Below are 13,684 nucleotides of genomic sequence, written 5' to 3'. Positions count from 1 at the left end.
AGATCAGATTGCCTCTTACCTTCCATAAATATTAGAACCATCAGTACCACATTTGGATTAGTAACTTCCAGTTCTCTGAATCCTGTGATTTTTTTCATAACCATTTAGGAAAATTTGAACATTAAACCTATCTTCCAGCAACCAGAACGATGCTACAAAAACAGACATCACCACTTCCCTATTCTTGTTAATAATGTTAGTAATTACATTACTAACATTTGCCCTTTAGAAATACAGTTTCTCTTACCAATTGAATACAAGATGCCAGGCCTTTTCAGGACACACAGCCTCCCATCTATGAAAACAGTTTATATTTTCCACTACAAGGTATAGTCTTATATTTTTGATTGTATAAAAACATTTTTTGTCCAACTGGTGATCTGTGCTTGAGAAATCCATGTCACATGGCAGTTACTTCCTAATTGTTATTTATTAYTCCATTGATCTGAAGCAACAAACTTTACTGGCAGTGATTTTCTATTTTCTGTCAGGATTTCAGTAGAAATATTAGGTAACACTGGGAACAAAACTCAACCTTTCARAGTTGTGTACAAAATACTATCACTGATAGATGACTGTTTGGTGTGTTTCTCAACTTCTATAGATAAACCAGTTTTTAATCCATTCAAAGGACACCATATTGTTTTCTATACCACTATTTTTCCTTCATCAGCATTACACATACTGATTAAAAGTGTCTCACAGAAGCTTAAATCTAATCTACYGACACATTTACCTCTGCCAGCCACACTTCCAGGCTTGTTATAAAAYAAGAGCAAGCTTGAGGAGACTGACTCTTAAGAAACAGAACAGCTTCCTTCAGCGGCTTTGTTAATGCAAAATTYTGCTCCAATTCACCTCTGTTCAAAATAGTCTAAATTCCACCTGGACCACAGGGATGTTAGATATGACCAACAACCAAAAGCCAGAGGCTAGAGGACTTCAGAATGGCCAGTTAAATTTTATATTTGAAAAACAAGATGCACCAAGAATGAATAATAACAATTCAATCTGAGCCTAATTCAATATCAATAAGGCTATTTCCTTCTTCAGAACAATGGTTGGCATTTTCTATCCCCAACAGGCAATCGTGTGTTAGCAATGGCATGTCCCCAAAATGCCACAGAACATTTCACAACTGCTTTGCACATAAAAATCAATCATTTTCCATGCCCAGTTGTCCCACCACTGCCTCTCCCAACTGCCRCTCTTAGAGCCCTTCACTCAGTCTGGTTTTCATTGTATGCCTTCTCAGTGTTTTCTTGACAAACAAATGAGTGGCCAGAAACGCCAACATTAGACATGGGGGGATTTGAACTTTGTTCAGTAAGTCAGGGAGAATAGACAACTGGAGTATTACAGAATTTATAGGACCTCTTGTAACTCTCTATAGTGCCTAAGCAGTTGAGTGTGAGAATGAAAGACATGACTGAAAAGACAGCAGGGCCTCAAGAATTTCATCCCGAAGTAAAGTTTTCATCCAGCCTGTCTTTAAAAGCTCCAGTGACAAACACCTCACAGCCTGCTTGGGCAACATATGCCAAAAGCTAAGTATCCTAGTAGTAAAAGCTTTTCCTAATGTCCAGCCCAAATAATCCCCRTGGAGGAATAAACCAATGCGAAAGAGATACAATTAAGTGAATATTGGGTGCACTTTACAAAGTGATTAATACTAAAGGGCAAAACCTACAGCCACATTCATATTGAGAAAGCATGTTGTAAGAGGTTTTCTTCCATACCAGAACAAAACTGGCTGGTGCCTCTGAAGGACATGTGGATGTCATGCATATGATCCATAACTCTGAACTGGTGATGCTGCTGACAAACTGGTGGATTCCACGCTTAAATTATCTTTCTAATGTCTAGTTTATATTTTAAAATCCAGGCTGCTCATCAACTASCAAATGCTGCAGTCAGTAGTCTTCACACTGGAGGCTGTATCCAACCTTTTACATTGTATCCTTTAGTGGCAGTTAGCATCATAATTCACTTTTATCTAGATTCCAGTTGRTTATAAAATTAGGTTATTTTTCACAAAGTTTCCTCTCAGATCTCTGAAACTGTCTCTCYGCCATATCAGAGTGCCTGCTGGCTGCTCAAACATCTATCCCATGCATAAAACATCTTTATCACCTTTAAAGTTTATTGTTCTTAATTTTCATGTCTCCCAGCAACTTCTCAGCAGCTGATAAAAACACCAGTGTTGGCACTAACACTAACTCCTGGCAAGGAAAGTTCCCCAAAGCAGGTTAAACGTATTTTGAGAAACTTAACTGGATCCCACTGAAGCAGCAAGCCTCTGTAAAACCCCTGTGTTTTAATCCAAACTTCCTAAATAAACTATACTTGTAACCTACTGCCATCATCTATCTTTAAGCTTATATGAGAGTCCAAAATCATTGTTCTTTAGTCATTCCAATGGTTTGCTCTTACTTTCCAGGTTTTGGTTTTCAACTCCAGTTTCCCTTTATACTTGTTTTCTATGACTAATCAGCAAAATATAGGCACATGTAAAAACATCTGTGGGAGTGGCAAACTTCTAAGCAAAGAAACTCAATTTTGACAAAGCAATCTGAGTATTCATGCCAGTAATCTTTGCCTAAGAGCTTTCTGACAGCAAGCAGTAAGAGAGAGGAGATCTTATACAAATGTTTCCAATAAAAGCTAGCCAATATCACCCTCACAGATTCTGAATATTTACACATTTGACAGTCCAAAAGCTTTTTACAGGAGTTGCCATATTTCCACATATTCAGCCCAAAATTCAAATAAGTTAGATCCCTTTATAATTATTTAAAAATAAGCCATCAGAAAATGTGCACAAAGTCAAAGAGGGGCCAGGAGGCTAAGATGGTATCAAGAATAAATTATTGAGACTCAGGGGCAGAGAAAGAGCAAGYAGGCTCTAAGGGTAAAAATCCCCTTAGATTGCCTGCATACTCATTCAACTCAGAGAGCTGCCGAAATGCAGTGGGGTCTATGTTTTGAAAAGAGAACCATTTGCACACGCACTATGTAGCTTATCCCCACGAAAATAAGACAAGTCAGCAAACTTTATCAAATTGCTCGAGAATTCAAAGAAAAAGAATATAAGCCAATTTGCGGTCAGCTGGCAAGAGGAAAAATAAGAAGCAAAATTGTTCAGATTAAAAACTTGTGACATCTTTTTCTTTTGCCAAGTGAACTGAGTCCACACTTAGAAGACAAAATTCTATGCATTGGGCTGCCTTCTTTTTATCCACTCTTCATTTTAAAATGGCTTTGCTTCACATTTGTACCAGTTAGGGACAATGGAATCAGGCCAGCTCAGTTTTAGTTGAACATAAACCAGCTCTGATGACTTCAAGGAATCTGAACGTTACAGCAATCAGATACCCAGAAAGGGGAATTTAGCGTTGCCTTTTCTTCTTGAAGTGCTGGGAGACAGTCTCAGCTGCACACAAAATCTGCTCTACAAGAGCAATGAGACTTTCAGGAACCTTGTAGGAGCTTTCTGCTCCTCAAGCCCAACAGGCATACAATCCACTGTGTAATGCCTGCCCAAAGAACAGCAGCTATAAGAGACTTTTGTCTGCTGGGAGGCAGCAGCACCCTTAACATCGCTTCCTCCAGCAGACCAAGGGGAAGATTTTTCTCCCAAGAGAAAATCATTGCTGGCCATTTCTAAAATATCTCCCTAAAAAAGAGCTCTGAATATAGCCTTCTTTATTTCAGTACTTGAAAGGCTTAGGTGAGAGAAATGGGAGAATTTGCTCCTCAGAAGCTCTCTTGCAACTGACAAGGTTAAGCAGATGCAAACTAGTAAGAAGCACAATCGAAATGCTCAGTTAGAAACCTTACTCTCCCAAAGATAACAAACATGGGCATTTTGCATTTTTCACCTCTCACACTCAAGAAGGCTTACCAACAAGGGCAAGCATCGCATGCTTTTGGGGCAAAGAGAGAAGTCTGGTCTGCACGCACACTGTGTGGAGGTGCCAAAACCATAAGCAAGTGCCCCCTGGGCTGATACAGCCAAATGTTGCAGTGCAGCATCCTGAGATGCCACCAGGTCAGATCTCAAATAGAGCACAGCCATAGTATCTGAACACTGTCCCTGAACTAACACTGACTCTTGGCACAGAAAATTAAGTTAGGCCTGATGGTGTGCTGAAACAACTGCAATGTTTCTGGCTCCAAAACCAGCTTGTTTTTCTCCCTACCATACCCTGCTACACTGTTGAAGTACAAATGTCCTGAAGAATACATAGACTTCCCTAAAAACAATACAAGTCAGTGGCACAACCAAAAGAGAGTCAAAGCTCTTTAGCCCTCTTTACCCAAATCACCTATGTATTTGGCCTTATCAGCTGCTGGCACAACCACTGCTTTATGGTTTCCTCTCTACCTTCACCAGTACTTTGCCTGCCTCATGGACAATGGCAGATTACACTGGCTTTAGATGCTTGCAGGGTGTTGCATAGGAAGAAAAATCCAGCACAAAGGTGCTGACTGTCTGACCTTGACATGTGAGACATGGGGCTGTTTTTGCTTGCATACTTTTCTCTCTGGGAGCAGGTCTGAGATTYGTGTCTTCTCTTCCGTGCCTCAAAAGAGCATGGATGCTATTTTCACAAGCATTCAGCACTGGCCTCCTGAAGTTAATACTGGAATTCCCTGCAATTTCAGCAGAAGCAGTAGGGCAAAGCGGAGACTATGAAACCTCATACTATAATCCTCTTGAAAAAATACTGGAAAATAAAACACAAGTTTCCTCTTCTATCTGTCTCACTTTAACTCTCCCTTCTCTGCCCAACAAAATTGAGTGCTGGGAGGGAGACAAACAGGATTTGCTAAAGAAGAGTAAGTGATCTGTGTTGGAGTGAAATGAGGCCTTGTGAACTCAAATTATTGTTTTGTTCAAGCACCCTTCCTGTTCTATTTGTTTTTTTTCTCTTGTGTGTCCACCACTATAGAGATGTTCCAGTAAAGAGCACAACATACAGTCATCATAAGTAAGGGACTGATCACTTGCCCTCCATGAAGGATTCAGGTTAAATCAAAGCCAGCTGCTTTACAGAAAGGCAGACTGGTAAAAAGAAGTTAAAAACAAAATAATAAAAAATGCAAACCTACATACTTAGGAAATCTACTCTGTTCTTTCAAATAATTAACTCTAAGGTATTTAAACGTCATGCATATAAAGCAATCTTATAACTTTTTTAAAAAGTCATCCTCTTGCATTGCTGTTCTGCCCTAATAACTCTGAAATGTGCTACTCATCTCTCCCTGTTAAATATCCTGTTTCACAAGCTCACTCCTAGATATCTGAAACTGCACAGCATTTCGATCTAGCTTTAGGCATCTGACATTCCAAAGAATTAATATTTAAACTTATTATAAAGGAATGGAAATTGCATTAAGCATGTGGTATTTAGCAAAACATTCATATTAATAAACTATTACATATATATATGTAATATTATGTTCCAAAATTGACAAATACATCTGTATTTTCCTTTTATTACATCCAAGACTTAGACAGGATTATAAAGTGGAAGCTATCAAATTTCATTTTTATAATATCCTCAGAATTATATTATCTTTCTCTGCCTGGGGGATCGTTAGCTTCAGCATTTAAGCTACTTAACCACAGCCACTTGTGAAAAAGCAATGAATCACAGCACTTACTTTAAATAATCCTAGACTCTCTATCTTTTRGGGAAGTTTCTCACATTATCATATATAATCTTTCTCTTATATCCTATTATAATAGCTAATGATTAAATAGATCTATGCAACTATAAAACATCACTTGTTTTTTCCTCTTATATTAGACTTTAATTTACACATCAGATAGTCTCTCCCAAGCCAGCACGTGTAATTTATTTACAGCATTGGAAGGCAGGCAAAATACATCATCTACTGTTACACAAACTTCTACTAGGTATTAAAATACTAGGGCCCTAGAGACACATTTCATATAGTTCAGCAATGTTCCAAAATAAACCAAATCGCCAACCCCTTAAGCGCTTAAAACAACAATGGAGATCTGTATTTAAAAGTTAGTTTTACAGAATTTGATGATGTCGCCTTAGTGTCATTTTTCCCTCTGGCTAAAGATGCAAAAAAATCCACACATATATTTGCTTTCCCCTCATTCTAAAAAGATCGACAACTGTATAGCATTCACAAAGCCTTCTTCTTATGCACGTAAATGCAAGAGTTAAGTGCAGTTTAAAATGTTTTTCATTTGTTTAACGCTTAGAATAAACTTGATCAGGTATATTCAATTACAGTATTCCTTACTAATTCACTATGCAAAATAATCACATATACATTCAGACATAACGATCGAAAAGTCAAACATGATTACCACTTTTAAATCACTGCAATTGCTGAAAGATATAACCCAAATATTTCTTGATAATTTGACTGAGTTCAACCTTGTAACTCCTATACCCACAAAACTGTAAAATAATATAAAACACAGAACTTGGATCTATTTCCTATTGCAGCTCTGGCAACATCTTTTCTGTCTTTCAGATAATCTCCTTCCTACAAATAATCTTAATAATTAACAATCATTTAAGGTACCCAAACAAATCACATTATTAAAAAAAAAGGAAGAGAAAAAGAACAAAAAAAAACTTGTTCCAGGTTTTTTGATCCATGGTCAAGCATGGATCCTGAGAACAGAAAGCTTTAGGTTCCATCTTTCCATCTGAGATTTCAAATACTGAATGTCAAAAAAGTAACAGGAGGGGAAGGGAAAGGGGGAAATCTATCCCTCTATTTTTCAAAGCCTATGTGGAAGTGTAGTATTGCAATAGTCTGAACTGATACCCATCTAAAAAGAAAAAAAATGGCCCTTGCTTTTTAACATGCCCCATTTAAATGCAATAAAATGGCAAGAGTGGTTTTAACTGGTCGTTCTGTCTATGTCACTGTAACGCTCCCTGCTTTCAGGAGAAGATAACAGCTGTACCATATTCAGAAACACATACTTTTGCTATTGTTTGCACATTTGTGGGGCAAGATTACACTGTTCTGCAGTTAGCAAGCACTGCCCTTGCTTTGGAACCTAGTATTCTTCAAGTTGCATCAGTGTGCTGGGAAACGATGTTTGGTGGCTGGGAAAAAAGCAAACAAAAACAGCAGTCTATTAAAAGCTGTTCTCATGCACTGTGAAATGATTACTAGATTGCACGCCTTGTTCAAGACTGTTTACATTTAATGATAGAAACCTGGAATAGAAAATGCAGCAGTTCGCATCCATATTCTTTCTGCAATTATCCTGCCATCAACATCTTCAACAGTTCTAAAAATCACTAAACAGCAGAGGTCCATATTTCTAGAATAATGGTAATCACTGTACTGAATGCATAAATTATATTCACAGTACTCCAAATTTCCCTTCATGCATAGTCTATATGTTATTCCACTTCTTAGTTTACAGATGGATTTAATACAAGTTTATCTGTTCTACATGCTTTTCACCGCACAAAGCATAAAGAAGTTCTGTAATACTGGAGTTGAAATACTAAGCCAGGTAAATCAGTTGCAAGACTCCCATTRATTTTAATCATTTAGAGTAAAAAATTGTCCCTACTATTCAATATACCAAGCATCTCTGCTCACTGATAGAAAAACAAAAATCTTTGCTGTAATAATGGAGCACTAATCTCCCTGAACACAATCACTTGCATTTAACCATGTTACTTAACTGAATTGCCCAGCACTTCCAGAATATAATCTCACAGCTACTGAAAATCCGTTAGCATATGCTTTAACAGTGTGTGTGTTTACAGGGTGAACTCTAACACAGGAACAAGCATTTAGAGCTATTTGAGAAGAAAAATTAGAAAACGTTAACTGTTAAGTATTTGTAGTCAGTAAAACTATTCACAGAAACACAGTAACCTGTAAGGTTTAGGTTTTTAAATTGTCATCTTCTTGCTATAAAAGAAGCAAATTTAATTTTCTTCTCATTACTATTTAAGACAATACATAATAATACCTGTTTTCATTGCACATTAGTGTAACATTTTAAGGCCAGASTAAGTAATTTCTTATTTACTTCTATTCCTTTAAGCAAAACTCAGGAAGATACAAAATCATTTCCTGTAATCTGACATTATTTCCTATTCTATATAATTCTACATAATAATAAGGTAGATATACCTATTATCTTCCTCTTTCCAACAACCTATTTTTTTTCCTGAAGCAGAATCTTTTGTGCTTTTACATTGCAAATACTGAATGCCTTTACATAACAAACTGACTGTCAGTTCTTCTGGTTTGCGTTTACCAAATATTCTCTACAAGCAATCCATTAAAAAAAAAAAACAGATACAATTAAACCTCTTTTTTAAGGAAAGGCATGATCAAGGCATGTTCAGTTCAGTGACTCTGACTTTGCAACACAAGTCACTGGAAGAATTTCCTTCAACAGAAAGCAATTGAAAGTTATTTTCCTGTTCAAAATGAGTAAGCATTATAGTTAATAAAAGGGAGAAGGGAGGAAGGGACAGTCACAGTTTACCCCAAAAGACTTCATGCACATATTCTCTGATCTGCAGTTTCCACCTCTTTCTCCTTCCCCCTACAAAGAAAAAGTAAAAAGGGGGAAAAAAATCCCATAGATCATTAAAAAACCCATAGTTCATGAAACAAAAAGGAGTTACATAACTATCAATTTAACTAAACCTTCAAATTCCTGTTTGTAGAGAAGACTTCAAAGGCATAATACTATTAAGCAACAAGCAAATTTGTAAAAGTACAGTGAAAAGAAAAAAATGCATTGCTACAGTTCTGTATAAAAACTGAGGAAGTTTAGAGATAACCAAACAAACAACCTCGTTCCCTGTCACCTTATCAGCACAGACGCACTCAAGCACTAGGCAGTCCCATTTGCTTTAGTGGGATAACTCTGGTAAAAGTGGACAAGGTGTATGAAAGAAAATGGCAGGATCAGGCCCTAGACCAATGAATATATCTAATAAGTCATACAACAAAAACACATACTTTTGCTTTAGATCCCAATACTGTAAGCTGCTATTTATGCAAGCACCGTCATTCTGACGAAGAAAACAGTCACCCAGGGTTGAAACTAAAGATTTAGCCCTCCTTCTCAATAGCAAAAGAAAACGAATACATTTCTACCACTTAATAGCTCTATGTTTGCCAAAGGCTGCTCTAATTAAAGAAAAAAAATACTTTCTCCTTCTCTGAATATACTTTCTCCTTGTCTGAATAATAAATACCCTAAACAAGGAAACTGCAACCCAAAGAGCTTATTGTTTTGCCCACTGTAGGTTAATAACTGAAGTGGTTACTGCTAGGTCTCGGCCATTTGGATGATTTCCCAGTGGCACAACTAACAGGATAAATCTCGTCATTTCTACTGAGTCATGAATTAGATACACTGAACGAATCTGGAAAAGAATGAAAATTAGAAGTGTTTCCTGGTAACAACCATAATCAATGTAATTTTAAAAAAAGGGGGGAGGGAGCAAGAGAGATTTGACATGTTTGTAGATTACTCTTTTGTCACAACTAGTCTGTTCTTTCCCAAGACACACAAGTTTCTTTATTGCTGACGATATTTATTTTGTCCTGTATTGCTTTCAGGATGATATAACCTAGCATAAAATTCTATTAAATAACACAAAAAAAAAAAAAAAAAAAAAAAAAAAAAAAAAAAAAAAAAAACACACACAGAATCCCAGGAAAACATTGTAAAATACACCTTATACYTTTTGGTACAACTATTCTGTGTCCRCTGGACCACTAATGCCTCTAAGAAGCATTGTTTGGGTGCAAATATTCTGCCTTGTGACACACAGGGAAATCAATGATCAACAAGAGCGTGGTGAGTAGCACAGCCAATTATGCCAGAAGGGGGAGGCTGGGTAAAAACAAGGTGTTTAAAATAAACAACTCCCAAACAGAACAAGATATGAAGCTCTATTCCAAAATACTGGCATTTTTGGTAAACAAACATACAGCCCCATCCAGCAAACTTTATATCCAAACGATCTGATTCCCAAAAGTAATCTTCACCTCTACCCCTCTAGTTTTTGACTGTTCTTGTAAAAAGACTTGCTCAGGCATGGAAGCATTTTGCAGGATCATGACTTAAACACCGTGAAGCAGCAGAGTAACACCGCAGCAGCGGGATGCTTTTCCCCCCATTGTGATTACTTCAAAGCCACCCTTATTACTAATAGGGTAGTGTATCGTTTTGATTCATTCTTCTTTGGAAAAAAAAATCAAAAAAGTTTTGGAGACACATTTAGAATACTTTAAGAATTTTCTTTTTACGTGCAACTATAAAAATTGGTTTTTTGTTGAAGAGGGTTTCCCCTCCCTACTTGCAGCTTTCAACCATGGATAAACCAAAACCAGGAGGCACATTCTGTAATCTAACCCAGATTGCAGAGGGAATCACTGGGTACATGGCACTTTGCAGCAGGAGACCAGGAGACACACTGTGTGATGATCTGAAGTCAACCTGTTACCTGTTTCCTTCTTGAAACCTTTTACTGAGTAAGTCTGAGTATTTCCTTCATTCCCACTTTTTAGCCATTTCTTGTTATATCACATCCACATCCAGCTGGCCGTCCTTGGCTCTTTCCTTTATCTCCCTGACAGGGCCAGTGCTTTTGGGAGATGGGTTAGCCACTCCTTGAAGGCAGATCACCAGCTCTTCCATCCACAGCACAACTCCTCTCCACCAACACTGTGCTCCAATTTTACAGTTAGGTCACAAAGCAAAGAATTGAGTGACTTCTGTTGTTTCTGTGGAACGGACTGCGGCACATTTGAATCAAAAGCATAGAGTGCTGAGCAGGGACCTGGCAGCTGTCAGCAATCAGTGGGACTACTCCAAAATGCCTGAGTGGATGTTCAGGCACCTTCTGACACAGTACAGTTTGGAAGCAGCAGCACAGCCCGGATATTTGAAATCAGATTCTAGCCTGAAATTTTATTTTCCCTAACTTCTCCTGCAAATATCTTTGGGGGGAAAAAAAAAAAAACAGTGCTGCCATCTTTGGAAAATCTGACATTATCCATCATATCAACAGGCTCAGTATTTGAAGCTAATCCTGCCCATGGATATCTCCTACTTACTCTCATGAGTCAAGTTACCCAAATGTTGAAGCAACTGCGARTTAAGATCTTTGATAGAAAATTTATTAAACAAAAAACAGCAACGAACCTTAAAACACAAGCTTTTTCAMCAGCAGTAAAAATGGGAAACCAATCAGTCAGGTGAGATGAATTTGCATCCTTCTCYCAGTGCCCACCTACATCTGCCATAAGAAGCCCAAACTGAGTAGAACTTGTATTTCTTTTTTCCTTCCCTGGCCCTCTGCATCAGCAGTAAGAGGAATATAAATGAAGGAGGAATAAGTAGCTCAATGGGGAAAAAAAAAAGTGCTTCACCAACCTGCTGGAGTAGGGCAACACACAGGTATGTTTTTAAGCTAGTTCAAACTCGAGTTAAGTGGCACAGCATAGCTCCCACGGCCATGAAGCACTCTGACATCCCAAGAGTGCCAGCAGCAGCACAGCAGTACTAGAGCGTTTAGCTGTTCCCTCACGCTCCCCTTCATGAGGATTCCTCCTCCCTCCCCAGAACAATCTGATTCTGTGTAACAGAGCTTTGTCAAAATAGGAACACTTGAAAAAAAAATCAGGAGCAGAGAACTGCTGCAGTAACAAAGAAAAAAATAGAAAGCTAATTTATAACCTGCTGCTCCACTCTGTATTGAGTGGTGATGAACAAATATATCCTACAGTTTGCAGGTCAGACCTGGCACAGATTGAGGTGTTCATTAACATAACTTTATGGCAATGAGGGGTCCCATCACCCCAGGTAACAAGCTTGCAACAGAGAACGTTACTAGTCTAAGGGCACACAGTCTACTTGATTTTTCAAAAGAATGGTAAGAAGGAAATACACTGAAAAACTCCTTGTGCGAACCGTCTTACCCCAGCAAGATAACAGCACATACATTTTTAAAATGGGAACTGGGAAAGGACTGAGAAAGAAAGGGAATCAGCTATTAAACCTTACAGAAAACATTGCTTTAATATTAATAACCTATGTGCAACTATGTGCAAGTGGCTTTGTAGCATAACGGAATGCTTGAATCCCCTCTGAATCCATCCATTGATTGCTTGGAGGGATTATTTTAAAACTAAATTTTGATTAACAAGTTCTAACTCAGCCCTAAAGAGTGACAGATCTTGGTGGGCAACTCCTAGCCTAAATTCAATGCCACTGCTTCTACAGCAGACAGACAAAAATCTGGCATTTGTTAACTAGCCAAACTTAACCTTACACCATGCTTTTTGGGCACGAGGAATCCTGAGTCTGAGGATTCACCGCCTGAATCCAGCATTTGCAACACTTCCTTGAAATACAAACTATAAATCCAAGCAACCATGGTGAAACTGTTGAATAAGAACCAGGCATTTATTGTCGGTCAGGCATATGCACAAACACACACCCTGTACGCACACGGCGAAGACCAACCCTGTGTGCAGAGCCACCCTTAAAACAACAGTCTCGAGAGGCGACCAAACCAAGAGGCAATCACTTTCGGGAATTAAAGATGATGCTGGTCGTAGGATTTCTTACAAAATACCGGGAATGGCTCTGCTGCTCATCTGCAAAAAACAGTCTGTTTTATCCTGCATGTGGAAGGTGCACAGAAAAAAATAAAAAGAAAGGAAAAAAAAAAAGCTTGCAGTATTAAATAAGGAAAGTAGAGAATATCCTGGAGAGAGAGAGAGAGAGGGAAAAAATGGAAAGGAGATTGATACACATTTTTATTCAGTTGGTGGGGTTTTTTTTCTTTTTGGCAGTGGTGCTGGTGTTGGGGTCGTGCGTTTTTAAACTCACCCTTCACGCTTTGATGTTTCTGCTGCTGGAAATACTCTTTGGAGCCTTTACCGCATCGCAGCTCGGGCGCCCTGGGGAGAACCGGGATCCTCTCAAATATGCTCGGTCTTTTGGGCACGAAATCRAGCAGCGGCACCGACATCTCAGGGGGGCTCTGCTGCGGCTCCGCGGGGTCGCCGCCACGGCTGACAGCTACGGCGAAGGACGTCAGCGGGTCGAGGAGCGCTCTGGCGGTGCTGCCGGGGCAGGTCGCTCGCGGCGGCGGCAGCGGCTCCTTCGGCGGGGCTCCGCGGCGCCTCTCGGGCACCTGGAGGCGAGGCGGCCCGGCGCTGCCCCTCCGCCACTCGGCCGCCTCACAGTGCATGTCCGCGCCGCGGGCAGCGGGGAGATGGGGGGGGGGCTCGCCACTCGCCGCCCCGCGCGCCGCCAACGGCCCTTAACGGCCGCCCCGCGCGCGCCGCCAACGGCCGTTAAACGGTCGCCCGGCGGCCCGGGGCGTAAATCACCCCCCCCAAGGCGCACCGCGGTGGGGCGGAGGGACACACGGGGGTTTAAACCGCGGCGGCTGCCCGCCTCTGAGGCGCGGGGCGGCGCCTCGCCGCCCTCTCCAGGCAACGCCGCGGGGCAGGGGCAGCGCGCACGGCCGGCTTCTGCGGCGACCGCCCCGGCAACGGCGAGCGCGCCGCCGGCGCCTGTTTACCAGCTTCCCGACGCGCTAATCCGCGGCCGGCGTGACACCGCGGCGGCGGAGAGCCGGCGGCCGGCCGAGCCCGCCGGCTGCGGGCAGCG

The 13,684-nt window shown here is 40.2% G+C and overlaps 1 protein-coding gene across 2 annotated transcripts in view; it reads right to left on the bottom strand.

The window, feature by feature from the left end:
• The window catches only part of GLIS1 (GLIS family zinc finger 1), a 200,564-nt gene extending 187,233 nt beyond the window's left edge, over positions 1-13,331 (bottom strand). Inside the window, exon 1 of one of the 2 annotated variants that reach the window (XM_085308005.1) lies at positions 12,896-13,331. In XM_085308005.1, coding sequence (XP_085164131.1) covers positions 12,896-13,259 — 364 coding nt within the window. In that variant the 5' untranslated portion in view covers positions 13,260-13,331. The remainder of the gene's footprint in view (positions 1-12,895) is intronic. The other variant, XM_085308004.1, reaches the window with a different exon arrangement.
• Between the last annotated feature and the right edge of the window lie 353 nt (positions 13,332-13,684).

Source organism: Rhea americana, unplaced genomic scaffold, assembly GCF_003343005.1.
Source record: "Rhea americana isolate MKP2758 unplaced genomic scaffold, rheAme1 scaffold_27, whole genome shotgun sequence".
Classification (NCBI taxonomy): domain Eukaryota; kingdom Metazoa; phylum Chordata; class Aves; order Rheiformes; family Rheidae; genus Rhea; species Rhea americana.
The sequence above is the reverse complement of the archived record's forward strand: the minus strand, read 5'-3'. Positions and strand labels throughout refer to the sequence as shown.